The sequence below is a fragment of the Ovis canadensis genome, chromosome 21, assembly GCF_042477335.2.
Source record: "Ovis canadensis isolate MfBH-ARS-UI-01 breed Bighorn chromosome 21, ARS-UI_OviCan_v2, whole genome shotgun sequence".
In the NCBI taxonomy this organism is placed as follows: domain Eukaryota; kingdom Metazoa; phylum Chordata; class Mammalia; order Artiodactyla; family Bovidae; genus Ovis; species Ovis canadensis.
In genome coordinates this window covers 62,092,215-62,108,721 of record NC_091265.1, presented here as the reverse complement: position 1 = coordinate 62,108,721, position 16,507 = coordinate 62,092,215, and the positions used below count along the sequence as shown (strand labels likewise).

Here is a 16,507-nt window from a genome sequence, read left to right as displayed (position 1 = left end):
GCGGGTTGCCATTTCCTCCTCCAGGGGATCTTCCCAACCCAGGGATCGAAACTGCGTCTCCTGCATTGCAGGCGGATTCTTTACCGCTGAGTCACTGCAGAACCCATATACACATATGCTCTATTTTACGGTAAAAATGATGCCAATGATGGGAATCTTCCTGGTGGTCCAGGGGCTAAGACTCCGCGTTCCCAATGCAGGGGACCGGGGTTCAATCCCTGATCCGGGAACTAGATCCCACATGCCACAGCTAAGAGTTTGCGTGCTGCAACTAGAGATTGAAGGAAGATCCTCCGTGCCACAGCTAAGACCCCATACAGCCAAATAAATAGTTTTTAAAACAATGAAGCCCATGAAAACAAATCAGAGACGTGTGGACATGCTCCTCCTATGTGGGAGCAGGAGGAAGCGGAACGGAAATCATCTATGGCACGATTTGAAATAATGTTTTAAAAATGATTTTTTTAAAAAGGAAAAAAGTGAAAAAAAAAAAAAACAAAAACAAAACAAAACCCAGGCTCACAATCCACACTCAGCTCTTACACAGAGGCACTCTTCCCACGGGGGCCTCCCCTGTTGTTAACCAAGCGCTCTGAACACATCTGTGCTGTTCAGCGGGAAACCTGCCACGGCAGCAAACAGCCCGGCCGGATGCACCCACTGCCCTCGGCCTGCAGGCTTGGGCGGGTTTCCAGGGCTTTCACTGGCTTTCCTCTGAGTGTGTCATCACTCTGGGGTAATCAGGGAGCTTAATTGTTTCGGGCAACCACAGCTGTGCTGCAACAAGTCTCCTACCTGCCACCAGCCTCTATAACTCCCTGCGGGGCTAGCGTGGTGGCCTCGAAGATGCAGTCAAGCCTCGCTCCGGGCCCCACGAACCAGGACAGTCAGTGTGCAGGGCGAGTGCAGCCCCACTGCGAGCAGAAACCAGGACACAGAGCTTCTGGCCCTGGCTCTGTTCACACAATACCTGCGACAAGCGGTTTGGCCCACCAAGGCCTCAGTCTCCTCATCTGTAAAGTGGGCACAACTGTGCCTACCACAGGTGGCGGCAGCAGCGGTAAGGAAGGCAGCCAAATTCTCTCAATCGCACAGGGTAGCTCCACCAACTGGTACCACCCAAGAGAGCCACCCCCCTCCACCACCAAGAAGTCCAGTCATGCTCTAGGTTCCAATCCTGCCCTCACAGCTAGGTGATATGGAATAAGGGTTTTTTTTTTTTTTCCTGGCTTTTTATTTATTTATGTGTTTTCAGTTACTCTGGGTCTTTGTTGCTGCCTGTGGGCATTCTCTAGCTGCCGTGTATGGGGAGCACTCCCTTCTCTTGTTGGGAGCACAAGCTCTAGGGCATGGGCTTCAGGAGTTGTGGTGCAGGAGCTTAGTCACCCAGGGACTTAGATATCCCCTAGCACGTGGAATCTTCCCTGACCAGGGACTGAACCTGTGTCCTTGCATTAACAGGTGGAATCCTAACCGCTGGACCACCAGGGAAGCCCTGGGTTTTGTTTTTAATCTCATCCCAGGGTGTTGAGTGGCCCCAGAACGATGCCTGGTACCCAGGAGGAATTCAGGGTCGGATGGAGAGGGAGCATGTGGTCCTGGGGGCTGAGCAGTGCTCGGTGACCTTACACAGGTCCCGTGATCTCCCAGGGCCTCAGTTTCCCCATCACTGGAAACCTATGCTCTGTGGCGTCAGGTCAGATTCGAATCCTGGCCTGGGTTGGTCTGGACCCGGCTGTCAGCACCAGGGCCTCTACGCAACGTCAGCAGCGGCAGAAAGGGACACCTCTGGTGGCAGGGTGGGTCGGGACTTGGGGCCCGTCCACACCTTGCAAGCCCGAGGGCACAGTGCCTTGGGGGCTGAGGGTGGCTGACACCCCACCAGGGGCGCCCCCTCCCGGCAGGACCCACCGGCTCTCACCCAGCATGTTGGACGACTCGATCATGTTGGTGTCCAGGTCCGTCCAGTAGAGACGCTGGTCAGCGTAGTCGATGGTGAGGTCGTTGGCCCGGCCCACCTTGTCCACCAGTGTCATGCAGTTGGTCCCATCCATGAAGGCCCGCACGATCCTGGGCTTGCCGCCCCACTCAGTCCAGTAGATGTAGCTGGAAGACACGGGAGCAGGGCGGGTGCCGTCAGCGTGTCCACCCCGAGTCAGGGCAGGAAGCCTGCCTGCCGCCATCTCCTGGGCCGTGCTGAAGGCATCGTATAGGAAGCAGGGACGAGGGGAGACCTGGAGCCCCCCCAGCCCACTGTCCCTCCAGGAGTGGCCACGGAACTGGATCCTGGCTCCTGGGGTTGCACAGCAGCCCTCCTGCAAGCTAAGCCCTGATACTGCACAAACGTGGTGGCCATGTGCCAGGACCTCCGGGCGGGGACCCCGTTTCAGGGACAAATGCTAAGTAGGCTGGACAGGAGAATGTGGGCCAATCAGGGCATACAGTCCCTTTCCTCAAAGAAAGAAGAAAACAAGACCCCGAGACAAACAGGCTTTGCAGGGCCGGGATTCGAACTTGGCTCCACCTCCACCAAAGGTCCTCTTTCCTGGCTCTTCAGCAGCAGCTCTGGGGAAGACACCTCCATCTCAGACTTGCGCTTCCTGGTTCTTTCACTGAAATCTGGGCCTCTCCCTTTGTTTGCAGAAATCTTCCTTCCCTAACAGCACGCAGCAGGCCAGGTTTGGGGCGCTCCCTACACATCACTGATGCTTTACGGGGTGAGGTGTGAGCGCTGCAGGCAGAGGAACGCGCTGCCCAGCCCTCTGGCCCCAGGACAGGGCCCCCAGGCTGCTTGACAGATCAAAGCATGTGCCTCGCAAGGGAGGGTTTAATCTGCAGCCAAGCAGCTGCACGAGGCCAGGAGGAGAAGCTCCGGACAGGGGTCTGGACAGGACTTCTTGGCCCACTGACATGACCTTTAGTCACTGAGCTTCTCCGAGCCTCAGTTTCTGCATCCGTGAAATCAGGTACAAAGACACCCTCCCTGGCAAGGCCCCTGAGCGCTCTGACGAGAGGTTCCCCTGAGAGGGCCCAGGTGGTGGTGCCTGATACGGGGGCCTCCCTTCCTTCCTGCTTCTGCTCTGGGCCTCAGTGTCCCGACTGTGAAATGAACCAGATGACCCCCCAAGAATCCTGCTTGTCCCAGCCACCTCCACGCTCACAGTGGTCATTACTACTCTCAACTGCGGCGCTGACGGGCAGCGGGCAGCCGTGTGCCTCGGGGCATCACTGCACTGGCTGGTGTGGAGAGGTGGTGGGGGCATGGCCGCACAGGCTGGCAAAGTGGCCCTTACCCTTTGGTGGGGTCCAGGGCCAGCGACCGCGGGTTGTCTAGATCCCTCCACACGAGGACCTGCCGGAACTGCCCGTCCAGCCGGGCCACTTCGATCCTATTGGTCCCAGTGTCTGCCCAGTAGAGGTTCTTGCCCATCCAGTCGACAGCCATGCCTTCTGGGTAGTCGAGGCCAAACTCGATCACGTGCTCCACGGAGCTCCCGTTCATGAAGGCCCGGCTGATGGTCTGGGAGCGGGGAGGAGGAGAGGCCACCCGTTAGGAACCAGGGTTTCGGCAGACATCTTACCAGGCGATGCTGGAGCGACTGCTAACCATAACCACTATCAGCAACTGACCAGCCACTGATGAGGGGCCAGATCACAACATTTGAGTTTCTATTCTTTTTATTTCTTCTATCTATTCCCCCTCAACATTTGAGTTTTTACAGGAACTTTTAAAACACAACCTTTTTAAAAGAAACAATTTGGCTATATATATACATATATATATATGATACATACTTTTTTAACTATGTAAACATATTATATAATAGCACATAATATAAAATAATATATCATTATATAAGCTATATTATATATACATGTCTCAGGACCCTTCAAAATAGTTACATCCTAAAAAAGAAATCGTTGGATCTTTCACCCAGTAATCTTCCTCTTGAAATGTTATTCAAAGGAAAGAAAATACAAAGAGACTTTATACACAGAGATATCTGTTACTGTGGTATGGTTTAGAGTTGGGAAAAAAACTGGACGGCCATTTAAAATAAGGAAAATGATTAAGAAATATATGCACAGTAGAATAAGTTACACATTTAAAGAATTATGTTAAAGAGTCTGTAATAGCTTGACAAAATATGTTATAATGTAATTAAAAAAACACAGGATACAGAATTCTATGAAGCATATGACTGATTAAGAGAAACACTAACAAAGGGGGAAATCCAAGGAAACACACTGAAATGACGTCAGCGGCTGACTTGAAATGATGGAGGTGTGGATGTTTTATTTTTTTCTTTATACTTTTTCTGTATATTTTTAAAATATTTTTAAAATCAGAAAAAAAACCTTATGAACCATGTAATACCAATGGTAGAAAAAAAGGTAGGTGATGACACCGTTACAGTTGTCCCGTGCTTTAGAACAGGGGTTAGAGGACGTTTTTGGTAAATAGTTCAGGCATCACAGGGTCCATGGATTTGCCACTGACCTAGTGGCTTCCCAGGTGGCGCTAGTGGTAAAGAACCCGCCTGCCAACGCAGGAGACACAAGAGATGCAGGTTCGCCCTTGGGTCGGGAAGATCCCCTGGAGGGCACGGCAACCCACTCCAGTATTCTTGCCTGGAGAATCCCATGGACAGAGGAGCCTGGTGGGCTACAGTCCCTGGGGTCGTAAAGAGTCAGACACGACTGAAGTGAACCAGCACGCAACCACAGCGGCACAAAGCAGGTGCGGACGGTCCACAGGCAAATGGGCACCACTGTTCCAATAGAACTTTACTGACAAAATGAGGAGGCTGGCCCAAGGACCAGTTTGCCAAACTCTACTTGAGAAGATAAAGGAGGCTCTCCTGTATTTATCCAGGATATTTACATTAGCACCCAGAACAAAGACAGTTTGTTAAGTAAGTGGGCCCTTGTGAGGGAGTGAGTGGAGTGAAGCAAAAGACGCATGGATACATAATCACTCTAGAAATAGCCACCTGTGTGTCCACCGGATCTGCTCACTGTAATCATTCATGCTTAGGTATTAACATGGGTTCACTAGTGTTCTACTGGTTTGAATCAAGCCATAATAAATATTTTTTTAAATTTTTGTTTTAATTTTTAAAACTTTTATTTTCAGCTGCACCCTGCAGCTTGCGGGATCTTAGTTCCCCAACCCAGGGATAGAAACTGTGCCCCCTGAAGTGGAGGCACAGAGTCCTAGCCACTGGACCACCAAGGAACTCCCTAGAGTTGTTTTAATTTTTTATACTCAGCCATAAAAAAAGAATGAAATTTTGCCATCTGTAACAACATGCACAGACTTGGAGGGTACTATACTTTGTCATAAGTCAGAGAAAAACAAATACTGTGGCGTATCACTTATCCGGGAATCTAAAAATTGTAACAAACTAGTGACTATAACAAAAAGGAAGCAGACTCACAGACACAGTGGATGCCAATGGGGAGAGGGAAGAGGGGGCAACATCAGGGTAGGAGAGTAAAAGGTACAAACTATTAGGTGTAAAATAAGCTACACGGATACACTGGACCACACGGGGCATAGAGCCAATAATTTCAGTCGCAATAAATGGAGTATAAGCTTTCAAAATGGTCAAACACTATACCGTGCTCTCGCTACTGACGCTGTACAGCAACTAAACTTCAATTAAAAAAAACAAAACAAAACTATTGGGACTCTGTGTTGGTCTAGGGGCTAAGACTCCACACTCCCAATGCAGGGGGCCTGGGTTCAACCCCTGGTCGGGGAGCTAGATCCCACGCGCTGAGACCAAAGATCCCGCTTGCACAACGAAGTCCTGGCCCAGCCAGAGAAATAAATCATTAAAAAAATACATTAAGGGACTTCCCAGGGGTCCAGGGGTTAACACTCTGCTCCCAACACAGGGGGATCATGCATCGTGCTCTCTCATGACTGGACAGCTAAGATCATACATGGTATGGCCCCCAAAAAAGAAAAAAGAAAGCCCCCCTATTAAAAAAAGGAAGCCTTCTTTAAGCCTCTGAGGCAATACCATCGCCGGCAGGTATTCACAGGAGAGGTGAACAGCAGGACACCCCACCGCCATACCTTCAGGCTAACATCGGTCCAGTAGATGTGATTGTTGGACACGTCGAAGTCCAGGGCAGACGCCTCCTTGACGCCCGTGAGCGGGATGGCCACGTCGTTGTTGTTGGTGTCCAGGGAGATCCGGTGGATGGCGGCCCGGCTGGTGAACACCAGGAAGGCCTCGGGCACGATGCAGGTCTTCATGTCGCTCAGCAGCTCCAGGCCGATGGGGCAGCCGCACTTGGTGGCGCGGGGCGTGAAGAAGCACAGGTGGCTGCAGCCCCCGTTCCTGTCCGCACACGGGTTGGTTCCTGGACGGAAAGACACAGGTTCTAGGCCCCAGTGGCCCTGCAATGGGGGGGGGCAGTGGCTCCCCGGTTGTATGTGGCTTCATTTCCCCCAGGCACCACTAGGGGACAGCAGGTAGGGTTGGTGGAAACCCAGGTCCCCCTTGGCCCAAGGACAGGACGGAGCAAGGTTCCGGGCCCCGGGCCTCCCTGCACACTTGAATGCCCCCCTCCTCAAGGCCGCCTGGGGACGCCTCGCCCTCTGCTCCCCCTTGCCCACTGGGCATGGCCTCCCTGCCTGCTGACCAACCAGACTGCAGCCCAAGTCACCACCCAGATGGTTCCTCCTCTGAGTCCCCGACATTCTCAGCGGCCTCGAAATCTCAGATTCACCCAGCACGGCCCAAGGCGCCTGTTTCTTATTCCAGCAGACGGTAGTCAGCATACATTTTATTTTGAGCCAGCCTGTTAGACTTACTCTGCCGCAGTGCTGTTAAAATTGGCTTTAATTTCATGTTAAATATTTCAGCTAAAAAAAGAAATCCTCTCTGCCATCTTTCTCAGTAAATCCCGACGAGAGAGAGAGAAAGAGAGAGAGAGAGGTGGGAAGGGACCCAATTTCTCAACTTTAAATCACCCCCCATGGAGGCATCACATTTCTTATCTCTGAGGCTTTATTCTTTGCTTTTCAAACACCCATTCACTGGTGGGCCTCACGCTCTGCCGTAGATAAAGAGCATGCTTGCCAAGGCGGCTGGTAAACCAAGTGTGTTGATTCCATCATCTGGTCTCAGGAGGGCAGGCTGAGACCAAAGGCCTCTCCTGTAGACAGGGGTGCACCGTTCCCGCCCCACCCCTCAAGCGCCCCTCAGGCCGCACCTCCAGGCCCATGCTCAGCTGTTCCTTCTTCCAGGCAGACCCTGCCCCCCACCTGCTCCCCAAATTCCATGCTCAAATGCCCTCCCTTGCATTTTAAAGCCAGGCATCACTTTCACATCTCAGCTCTACTCACCAGCCTGGCAGCAGAGCTCACCCCCTGGACCAGAAGCAACTTGAGGGCAAGCCCTGGGGCCTCTCTGGTCAGTCCCCTGTCCCTCCCTCCAGCGAAGGTTAACTGTCTCTGATGAGAAGGTGTAGGACTAGGCACCGGGATCCCAGGTGGGGACAGAGTCCCTATCCCCACAGAGCCCACCGTCCCATCCCCGCTTCTGTCTCCCCAGCACAGCTGGTCACTGCTGTCCCCAGTGCAGCTTGTGGACTTGCACTGGGGATCCTAGTCATAAAGAGACAAGTCATTGTGTTAAGGGAACTTTCTGCAGATCCCAGCTTTTAGATGAACGGTGTCCAGCCTGTCACAGTGGACAACGATCTCAGCCCAGCCCAGCAATGAGGTCGGGGCAGCCCCAGGTGTGAGTCCTGAGCTCGGCCACCCATTTGTATGCCCCAGTATGAATGGGGCCACCTTGTCATTAGTGTAGAGGGCTGTACTAAGATGCTTAGCCAGAGCCTGGCACACAGTAGGCGAGTGTTAGCCACCGTGAGAGCAATTACTGCCAGCCGTGCCCACTCACTGTGCCCGGTCCATACCCCACCCCATGTCCTGGTATTGTCACCATCTCCTGCCCTGTCCAGCCCCAGAGCAGGTGCCCCAGCCCAGCACGTACACCCTCAGCTTCAGCCTCCAGCTCAGCTGCCTGTGGCAAAGGGGAGCCACCAGCCTGTGGCAGGGCTGGCCCCCGGGTGGAAGCTGACCGGACTCACCGACGACCTTGGCCACGTTCGCGGCCTTGAGCCCCATCAGGTCGGGCAGCTGGTCGATGATGACGTCCCTGCTGGCCTTGACCTTGTGCACACGCTCGATGCTACGCCGCTGCCAGTCGGTCCAGTAGATGAAGTCCCCCAGCAGCGTGAACCCGAAAATGTGCGGGAGCTTGTCCTCCAGGAGCGTCCGCCGCTTGGTCCCATCAACATTGATCACCTGCAGGATGGCAGACACGGGGCTGAGCCAGCCTCGGGCCTGAGCGGCCTGGAACGGGATGGGCCCCAGCAGCATCTGGCCAGGCCGGGCACCATGTCACTGAGGCAGCTGGAGGAATGACGTCTTCAGTGATGGTGCCATTCAGGGCCTCTTCCCTACTGCCTCCCCGACCTGGGTGTGCAAGCTGTGCTGAGAGGGGCAGGCAAGGCAAACAGGCATCCTCTGCCTCGCCATCACTGATCGACTGGCCACGGCTGCCTGGAGTACCAAGGTGTAGGGTCTCCGACCGGGGATAGGCTCATTGATTAGCAATGTCTGCCCAGACGCAGCATGAGAAGGCACTGATCACCACCCCCGACACAGAGCCCAGTTTCAAAAGGCTGGAGCACAAACACACTAACCCAGACAAGGCCTCCCACTTGCCTGTGGACTAATTTCTTGCTCGGTCAGGACCAGGTGAACTCGGAGGACACTTTTGCTTCTAAGTCTGAGCTCAGAGCTCTAAGCCGATATCCAGCCCCAGACATACTTGTTGTTGAGTCGCTAAGTCCTACCCAACTCTTTTGTGACCCCCGGACTATAGGGCTCCTCTGACCACGGGATTTCCCAGGCACAACACTGGACAGGGTTGCCATTTCCTACTCCATGGGATCTTCCCAACCCCGGGATCAAACCTGCATCTCCCGCATTGGCAGGTGGCTTCTTTACTGCTCAGCCACCAGGGAAGCCCCCGCAGACACACGATGGTGGCCGCTGACTCTGAGATGTAAAAGCTAAATCTTCTTGAAGAGTAGTGCTGATTAAAAGCATCAACCACAAAAGCCACAGACGAGAAAAGTACTGTCAAACGTAAGAACGCCTTAACCAACCGAAACACACAGACAAACAGGATAAGACGTGCTTGTGACGACAGACAATCCAATAGAAGCTGATGTGCAAAGGAAGACGACGAAAACGCAGCATCCGAACTTTGGGCTCTCAGGCCAGGACCAAAGAGACACGATGAATTAAAGGCAAGTCTCAACAGGCCTCCTGCAGCCAGACTATATTTCCAGCTCATCAGAGAGGATCCAAGCCTTCTGTTGTGCAGGTGGCACACACGTAAGACAGATCGGGTACGTCTTGAACAGAAAAGACTTTGGTCCTCTGTTGTTGGACAGCACCGGACAAAACTCAAAACAGTCAAACGGTGGGGGGCGGGGCAGGCAGCCAGGGACCCTGCAGCCGGGGACCCCACCCCTGCTCTGTCCACAGCCGAGTCCCTGCACCCCACAGACCTCAGTCTATCCACCTGTAATTAAGGGGAGCAGCTAAGTTACCCTGGGAACTTAACCAAACTGTGGCTGGGCCCCAACCAGGGGCAATTACATCAGAACTGGAAGGCCAGGTACAGGCCCCCAAGGGGCACAATGAGCTGCCCAGGTGAGGGACCATCTCCTGTGTCACAAGCTGGCTTGCAGACCTCGGGCAGCAGGATTTCTGGATAGAGCTCTGGGCTCCGCTCCTGGCCTGCGGGTTAGCCGCAGGGGTCAGACAATGGGTGCAGGAACACTCCAAGCTGGTCTAGGGTGCTGCTTCTGGTTTTGGCCCCACAACACGAAGGCACATAAAGATGGTGAACACACGCTTTACACAGCGCTTGGACCTGGGAAGGGGTCTCTCCTGAGGAAGTGCATAGCAAGAGGAAGAGCGTCTCCAAGAACACACGGCCCGTCTCACACTCACAAACACACAGGCAACACGCCTGCTCCTTCTCTGACACTGAATACCCAGGGCTAGGCAGGGGCTGTGGATACAGATCAGTACAACAAAAACAATCCACGTCTGGAAAGTAAAGACTCGCCTGCTATACACCGGAGGGTCAGCAGTGTCTCTTTAGAGACTTTTCTCGTCCTTCTCTGGGTCCACATTTTCTTCATTTCCTTTAATAACTCCACTCCAGACATAAGTGAGCGCACGTTCTACTGACCAACGTGAGGAAGTACATTTAGGAATGATGAACGTGAGCCCATGGAAGACTCAGGACGATTGAGGGGGGCGGACGCTGCCCAGAAGCACCTCCCTGTTTCTGCCTGTGCGCCCCCACCCTGCCATCTCAGTTTTCCAGAACAAAGTGGGGGAGGCTGTGAGCTGCTCCCCAGGGCCAGGCTGGTGGCTCCCACCACAAGCACAGACCCGCGGCTCTGGGCTGGCAGGGCACCCCTCTGCCTCGGAAGCCCTCCCCGCTTCCTCTTTGCACAATTACAGACCCCATGAAACACCCAGCAAGCCCTCCAACTTGGAAGAACATCAAGACTCGAACACTCAAGAAAATAAATGATCCCACAGCAGCCTTTTTCACAGCAGCTTTCAGCACACCTTGACCAAACCCAACACATCTGTTAAAGTAACTCTGCTGGGCCAGGCCTTTCCCAAATCCTGGAACAGACGAGTACGGCCTGTCTATAGCGAGACACATGTCAGCCCCCCAGGCTCCCTATGGGCCCAACTCGGGGACCCCCACCTTCCCTTGGCCCTCTGATGGAGGGCAAGGAGACAGACACGGGAACCCATCCATCAGCCTCCAGGGTGGGCAACGCATCAGAACAGAATCCAGAAAGAACAGATCTGAACCTGGGAGATCGACAACATGGGGGCCGGGAGAGAGCACGGGAGGCAGACCGTCCAGGAGAGGGGCTACCAAGCAGTTTCTGAAAAGGAGCGTAAATATTTTCAGCTTTGAGCCGATAAGGTTATTGTCACAGAAAAACAGCCACAGAGGGAGCCTAAAATAAGCGTGAGTGTGTCCCAATATCTCAGATATGCAGATGCCACCACCCTTATGGCAGAAAGCGAAGAAGAACTAAAGAGCCCCTTGTTGAAAGTGAAAGAGGAGAGTGAAAAAGCTGGCTTAAAACTCAACATTCAGAAAACTCAGATCATGGCATCTGGTCCCCTCACTTCATGGCAAATAGAAGGGGAGACAATGGAAACAGTGAGAGACTTTATTTTGGGAGGCTCCAAAATCACTGCAGATGGTGACTGCAGCCATGAAATTAAAAGACGCTTGCTCCTTGGAAGAAAAGTTATGACCAACCTAGGCAGTGTATTAAAAAGCAGAGACAACCCGCGGCGGATTCATGTTGATGTATGGCAAAATCAATACAATATTGTAAAGTAACTAACCTCCAATTAAAATAAATAAATTTATATTTTTTTAAAAAAGCAGATACATTACTTTGCCAACAAAGGTCCATCTAGTCAAAGCTTTGGTTTTTCCAGTAGTCATGTATGGATGTGAGAGCTGGACTATGAAGACAGCTGAGTGCTGAAGAATTGATGCTTTTGAACTGTGGTGTTGGAGAAGACTCTTGAGAGTCCCTTGGACTGCAAGGAGATCCAACCAGTCCATCCTAAGGGAAATCAGTCCTGAATATTCATTGGAAGGACTGATGATGAAGCTGAAGCTTCAACACTTTGGCCACCTGATGTGAAGAACTGAATCATTGGAAAAAACTCTGATGCTGGGAAAGATTGAAGGCAGGAGGAGAAGGGGACGACAGAGGATGAGATGGTTGGATGGCATCACCAACTCAACGGATATGAGTTTGAGTAAGCTCCGGGACAGGGAAGCCTGGCATGCTGCAGTCCACAGGGTTGCAAAGAGTCGGACACGACTAAGCGGCTGAACGGAATGGAACGTGTCCCAATAACACTTCATTTGTGCAAAAAACAGAAGAATTGGGATTTCATATAAATTTCACATGCCATGAGATACTACTCCTTTGACTGTTTTCATTTAAAAGTGTAAGAAATTCCTTGACGGTCCAGTGGTTAGGACTTGGAACTTTCATTGCTGGGCCCAGGTTCAATCCCTGGTCGGGGAACTAAGATCCCACGAGCCACGCAGGTCAGCAAAAAGATAAGTGTAGAAACCCCCAAGCATTTGATAGTGGCACAAATCAGGCAGTCTGGCCTCCGGTCCACAGTTTTCAATCCCTGCTCGAGAAATTCCCCTGCCCTTCATTTTCAGGAAAGGAAACTAGATGCCTCCAGGAAGTTATGTCCAAATGGCCAAGCCAGATGTGGAAGGGGCCCGCGTGCAGCGTGCTCTCTCTGACCTCTAGGCCTCCGGCCTCCTATGCTCAGCTGACCTAACACACCAGCCCCAGGTCTGAGGTAGGGGAAGCAGGGGGTGGCAGGAAAAACACACCCATCCCCTGAGCAGCTCATTGCCCAACCTGCAGAACAACAGCTGTGCGCAGGGAGGAAGGGTGGGCAGACCCCAGAGCAGCTCACCCTCAGCCATGTCCAAGGGGCAGGACCCTCTGCTGTGGGATCTGCATGGCCACCCGCAAACCAGAGGACCCCGAAAAGTCATCTGAAGTGCACTTTCCTTACACTGAATGCTGTTTCCAGCACTTAGCCAGGCAAAGGGGTGTGATTCCCAGGACCAATCCTTTGAAAGCATGACTCTTAAAGGGAAAAGAGGGACTTTCCTGGTGGTCCAGTGGATGGGATTTCGCCATCCAATGAGGAGGGTGTGGATTCGATGTCTGGTCAGGGAGCTGGGATCCCACATGTTTCGAGGCCAAAAAATACCCAAAACATTTTTAAGAAAAAGGAAGCAGTGTTGTAACAAATTTGATAAAGACATTAGAAATAGCCTACATTAAAAAAAAATAATAATAATAACTGGAAATAAAAAAAAAAAAACAAGGAAAAAGAGTTCTGCTCTCTGATGGAATAACTATACTCACATAAAACCCAAATTAAAACTGCCCTGGTTATTTTGATTCACGTAATTCAAAAGATCTTACACACATACCCGCAGAGCTTGTGGCCCCGTTGCTCAGGGGTCCTGCACCCTTCTTCCCCAGGGTTCGTGGACCTGGACACACAGCCCATCCGTCGCTCCTCCAATGAGGGTTTATTCCACGTGTGCTGGAAGTCACCTCCACCAACTCAGGAGATGTCAGGAGCAGGGGGCCGGATGTATTTTCATCCTAGTCTGTAAATCCTCCTTGGCCCACCTGCCCCCTTGGGGGGGACGATCCCCGCTGGGTACTTCCCACCAGCATCCACCGTGACTGCAGACATCAGCTGCAAGGACATCAGCTCCCCAGGGCATCGGGGTGGGGGTGGGAGCCGCAAGGAGTCCAGGTGATCCCTAGGGCTTCCAGCAAGTACCAGGTAACCCACACAAAAGTGACACTTCCTGCCTCAAAGATGGGCCAAACAGGTCTATGGTGTCGGCCCATGAGACTTCTGCTTCTTGCCGCCGGGTGTCAGAGCAACCCCGAGGAGAAGTGAAGCTGAAAGGGTTACCCACTCGGTCGTGTCCAACTCTTTGTGACTCCGTGGACTGGAGGCCGACAGGCTCCTCTGTCCACGGCATTCTCCAGACACTGGAGTGGGTAGCCATTCCCTTCTCCAGGGGATCTTCCCGACTCAGGGATTGAATCCCAGTCTCCTGCTTGGCAGGCAGATTCTTTACAGTCTTAGCCACCAGGGAAGCCCCAGGGAGGAAGCTTTAGAAGATACCACAAGGCCACAGAGGGCAAGACTCGACCTTGCTCTTATTCAGGAACGGCTGAAACGGCCACCCAGGGACCTTGCCCGATCACGGCGTGCGCACAGGGCCGTGCACGCGCTCTACTTGTTTCAGGATTAATAAAGGGCGGGACTTCTGCCTCCCCTTCAACGGTCCCCGGCCGTTTTGGCACCAGAGACGAGTTTCATGGAAGACAGTCCTTTGACAGGCCAGGGTCAGGGGATGGCTTCAGCACAGGACATTTATTGAGCACTTTATTGCTATTCTTATTACACTTGTGAAATACATAATGAAATCTGCAAGTCCCTTTGCTACAACAAGGCTGTGATCCATGAAGGGATATGTATTTCATCATACAGTCAGAAGCTCTGGCTGTTTCACATCGTGTACGGATGTGAAAGTTGGACCATAAAGAAGTCTGAGTGCCCAGGAACCGATGCTTCCAGGGGAGAGAGCTGGAGCAGCTGGGCATGTGGCCTCGAGAACAAGCCCTGGATGGATGGATCCGCCGGGGGGAGAACCCTCGCTAGGGTGTCATGGGCTTGGCATCTACCAAGAAGCAAGTCAGAGAGAAAAGGAGGGAGATGCTGGGCCAAAGAAGCCGTCGATTTGAGACTAAATAGGGAGCCAGCAAGTCCCAGATACTTGTACCAATGAAGTTGAACTTCGTGGCGCAAGAGAGCAGGGGCAGGCTGGAGTAGGGACTGGGAGCAGGAAGTGGATGACAGGCCGGGGCCCCGGGTGTGGCCGGAGTCACAGGAAGGGCTGATCACCGGTGGCAGGAACTTCCACCCCCAAGGGCTCCAGACTCAGGACGAGGGTTAAGGAAGTGCCACAGGGGAACTCCAGACCCAAGTAAGTAGGGCAGGAGTCACAGGCAGCTCTGGGGCTGCATGGGAGGCAGCCCACACCCACACACACCCCAGATGGCTCCAACCTTGATTGACCAGTCCACCTCTGGTGCCTGAGGCTGGGGAGGGCGCCTCAGGGCTGTCTCCCCGGGCGAGCCGGCCCCAAGCCCATCCCCAGCCGCACCCCACACTGGGAGCCACCCCGCGCTAAGCCCCCTGAGGGGCTGCTGACCTGGGCTGGCCTGACCCTGCCGTCCAGGACGCTGTCACAGATGAGGCGGCAGGAGGCCCACCTGCAAGGTTTCGCAGCCCCCTCCCCTGCCACCCCCGCACCCCTCCAAGGTCTGGACCCTGTTCCACAGATCCATCCACGTGCTGCCACCACCGGCCAGCAGAGGCCAGAGGAATCCCCGCCTTGTGGGCTCCAGGGCTCGGTTCTCCTCCCCACTCGCCCTGGGGGACCCGCCGCAGCTGCCCCGTGAAGCAGGAGCTGGACCGCCGCCCGCTTCAAAGGGAAGCCGGCTGACTCCACGTGGGGGTCCTTTCTGCCGGTGCCCTGGCTCGGAACCCGCGGCCAGGCCACGGGCGCGATCATGCTGAAGAGACTCCCCTCTCCCCTCCAAGGCAACCTGGCCAGACATGCTGGAGAAGGCGCTCGGCACCTTAGCCTCTGGCGGGGCATAACCTCTTGGAGACAGAACCGCTGCCAGAAGCCGCCCTGCTGCCGGCTGACCCGGAGGGGCCTCCTCTGACCGTCCCGCCCGCCTGGAGTCCGAGGATGCCATCAGGAAAGGAGACGCGGCCCCTCACCCAAGGCTGTTCTCCCGAAGCCCTGACTCCACGGGACCCTAAGAGGGGCGTCTGCACCTGGGCTGACGGCCTGATCCCCAAGGTTTGCGAAATTTGTCCTTTGAGGGGCGCACCGGAAAAGCCGGTGGCTCAGGGGTAAAGAATCCACCTGCAATCCAGGAGATGATGCAGGTTCGATCCCTGGGTCGGGAAGATCCCCTGGAGGAGGGCATGGCAACCCACTCTAGTATTCTTGCCTGGAGAGTCCCATGGACAGAGGAGCCTGGTGGGCTACAGTCCGTGGGGCTGCCTAGAGTCAGACATGACTGAAGCGACTTGGCATAAAGACGGAGAAGCATCTGCTGGGCACATCTACCCAGACGTGCAGCAGAGCTGGCGCTCACTGGGTGCTCAGAGGCAAACCCTGAGACCCAAGGGGGGATAGCCCACGGCAGGAACACACAAGCCAGTCCTCCAGGAATGCTCAGGCCACCTCCAAAAAACTCACCCTGCAGCCCTTCACCACTGAAAAACACACCAGAAGGGTCTGCCCCGTGCTCCAGGCAGGACCAAAGAAGGTGGAAAGCCCCAGGGCCAGGGGCTGACGGGCCGTGCCCCCACCTCCACGGAACAGCGGGGGATCCCCAGTGGGGAAGCTCACCTCAATTTTGTCCGTCTTGGCGTCTCCCCAGTAGAGTTTGCCCTCCTGCAGGTCGAGCGCCAGGCCGTTGGGCCAGCCCAGGGAGGTATTGACCAGAACATGCCGCTCCTGCCCATCCAGGTTGGCGCACTCGATTTTGGGGTTTTCCCCCCAGTCTGTCCAGTACATGAGGCTGGAGAAGAAGCACACGTCTGTGAGGCTGCCCGTCTGTCATGTCCCGGGTCCACCCCTGGGACTGAAAATGGTGCCCACCCTCATCACGCCTGAGCCTGTGGGCAGCACCAGGGGCTCTGCGGGGAACAGCAGGGGCTTAACCAGGCGGGGCTCTGGAACTGCAGCCA

The 16,507-nt window shown here is 54.0% G+C and overlaps 1 protein-coding gene across 2 annotated transcripts in view; it reads right to left on the bottom strand.

Moving 5' to 3' along the window:
• The window catches only part of LRP5 (LDL receptor related protein 5), a 123,231-nt gene that overhangs the window by 32,260 nt on the left and 74,464 nt on the right, over positions 1–16,507 (bottom strand). For both annotated transcript variants that reach the window (XM_069565604.1, XM_069565605.1), the window contains exons 7-11: positions 16,167–16,338; positions 8,116–8,332; positions 6,089–6,378; positions 3,294–3,520; positions 1,922–2,106 (exon numbers count right to left, since the gene is read on the bottom strand). In XM_069565604.1, coding sequence (XP_069421705.1) covers positions 1,922–2,106; positions 3,294–3,520; positions 6,089–6,378; positions 8,116–8,332; positions 16,167–16,338 — 1,091 coding nt within the window. The remainder of the gene's footprint in view (positions 1–1,921; positions 2,107–3,293; positions 3,521–6,088; positions 6,379–8,115; positions 8,333–16,166; positions 16,339–16,507) is intronic.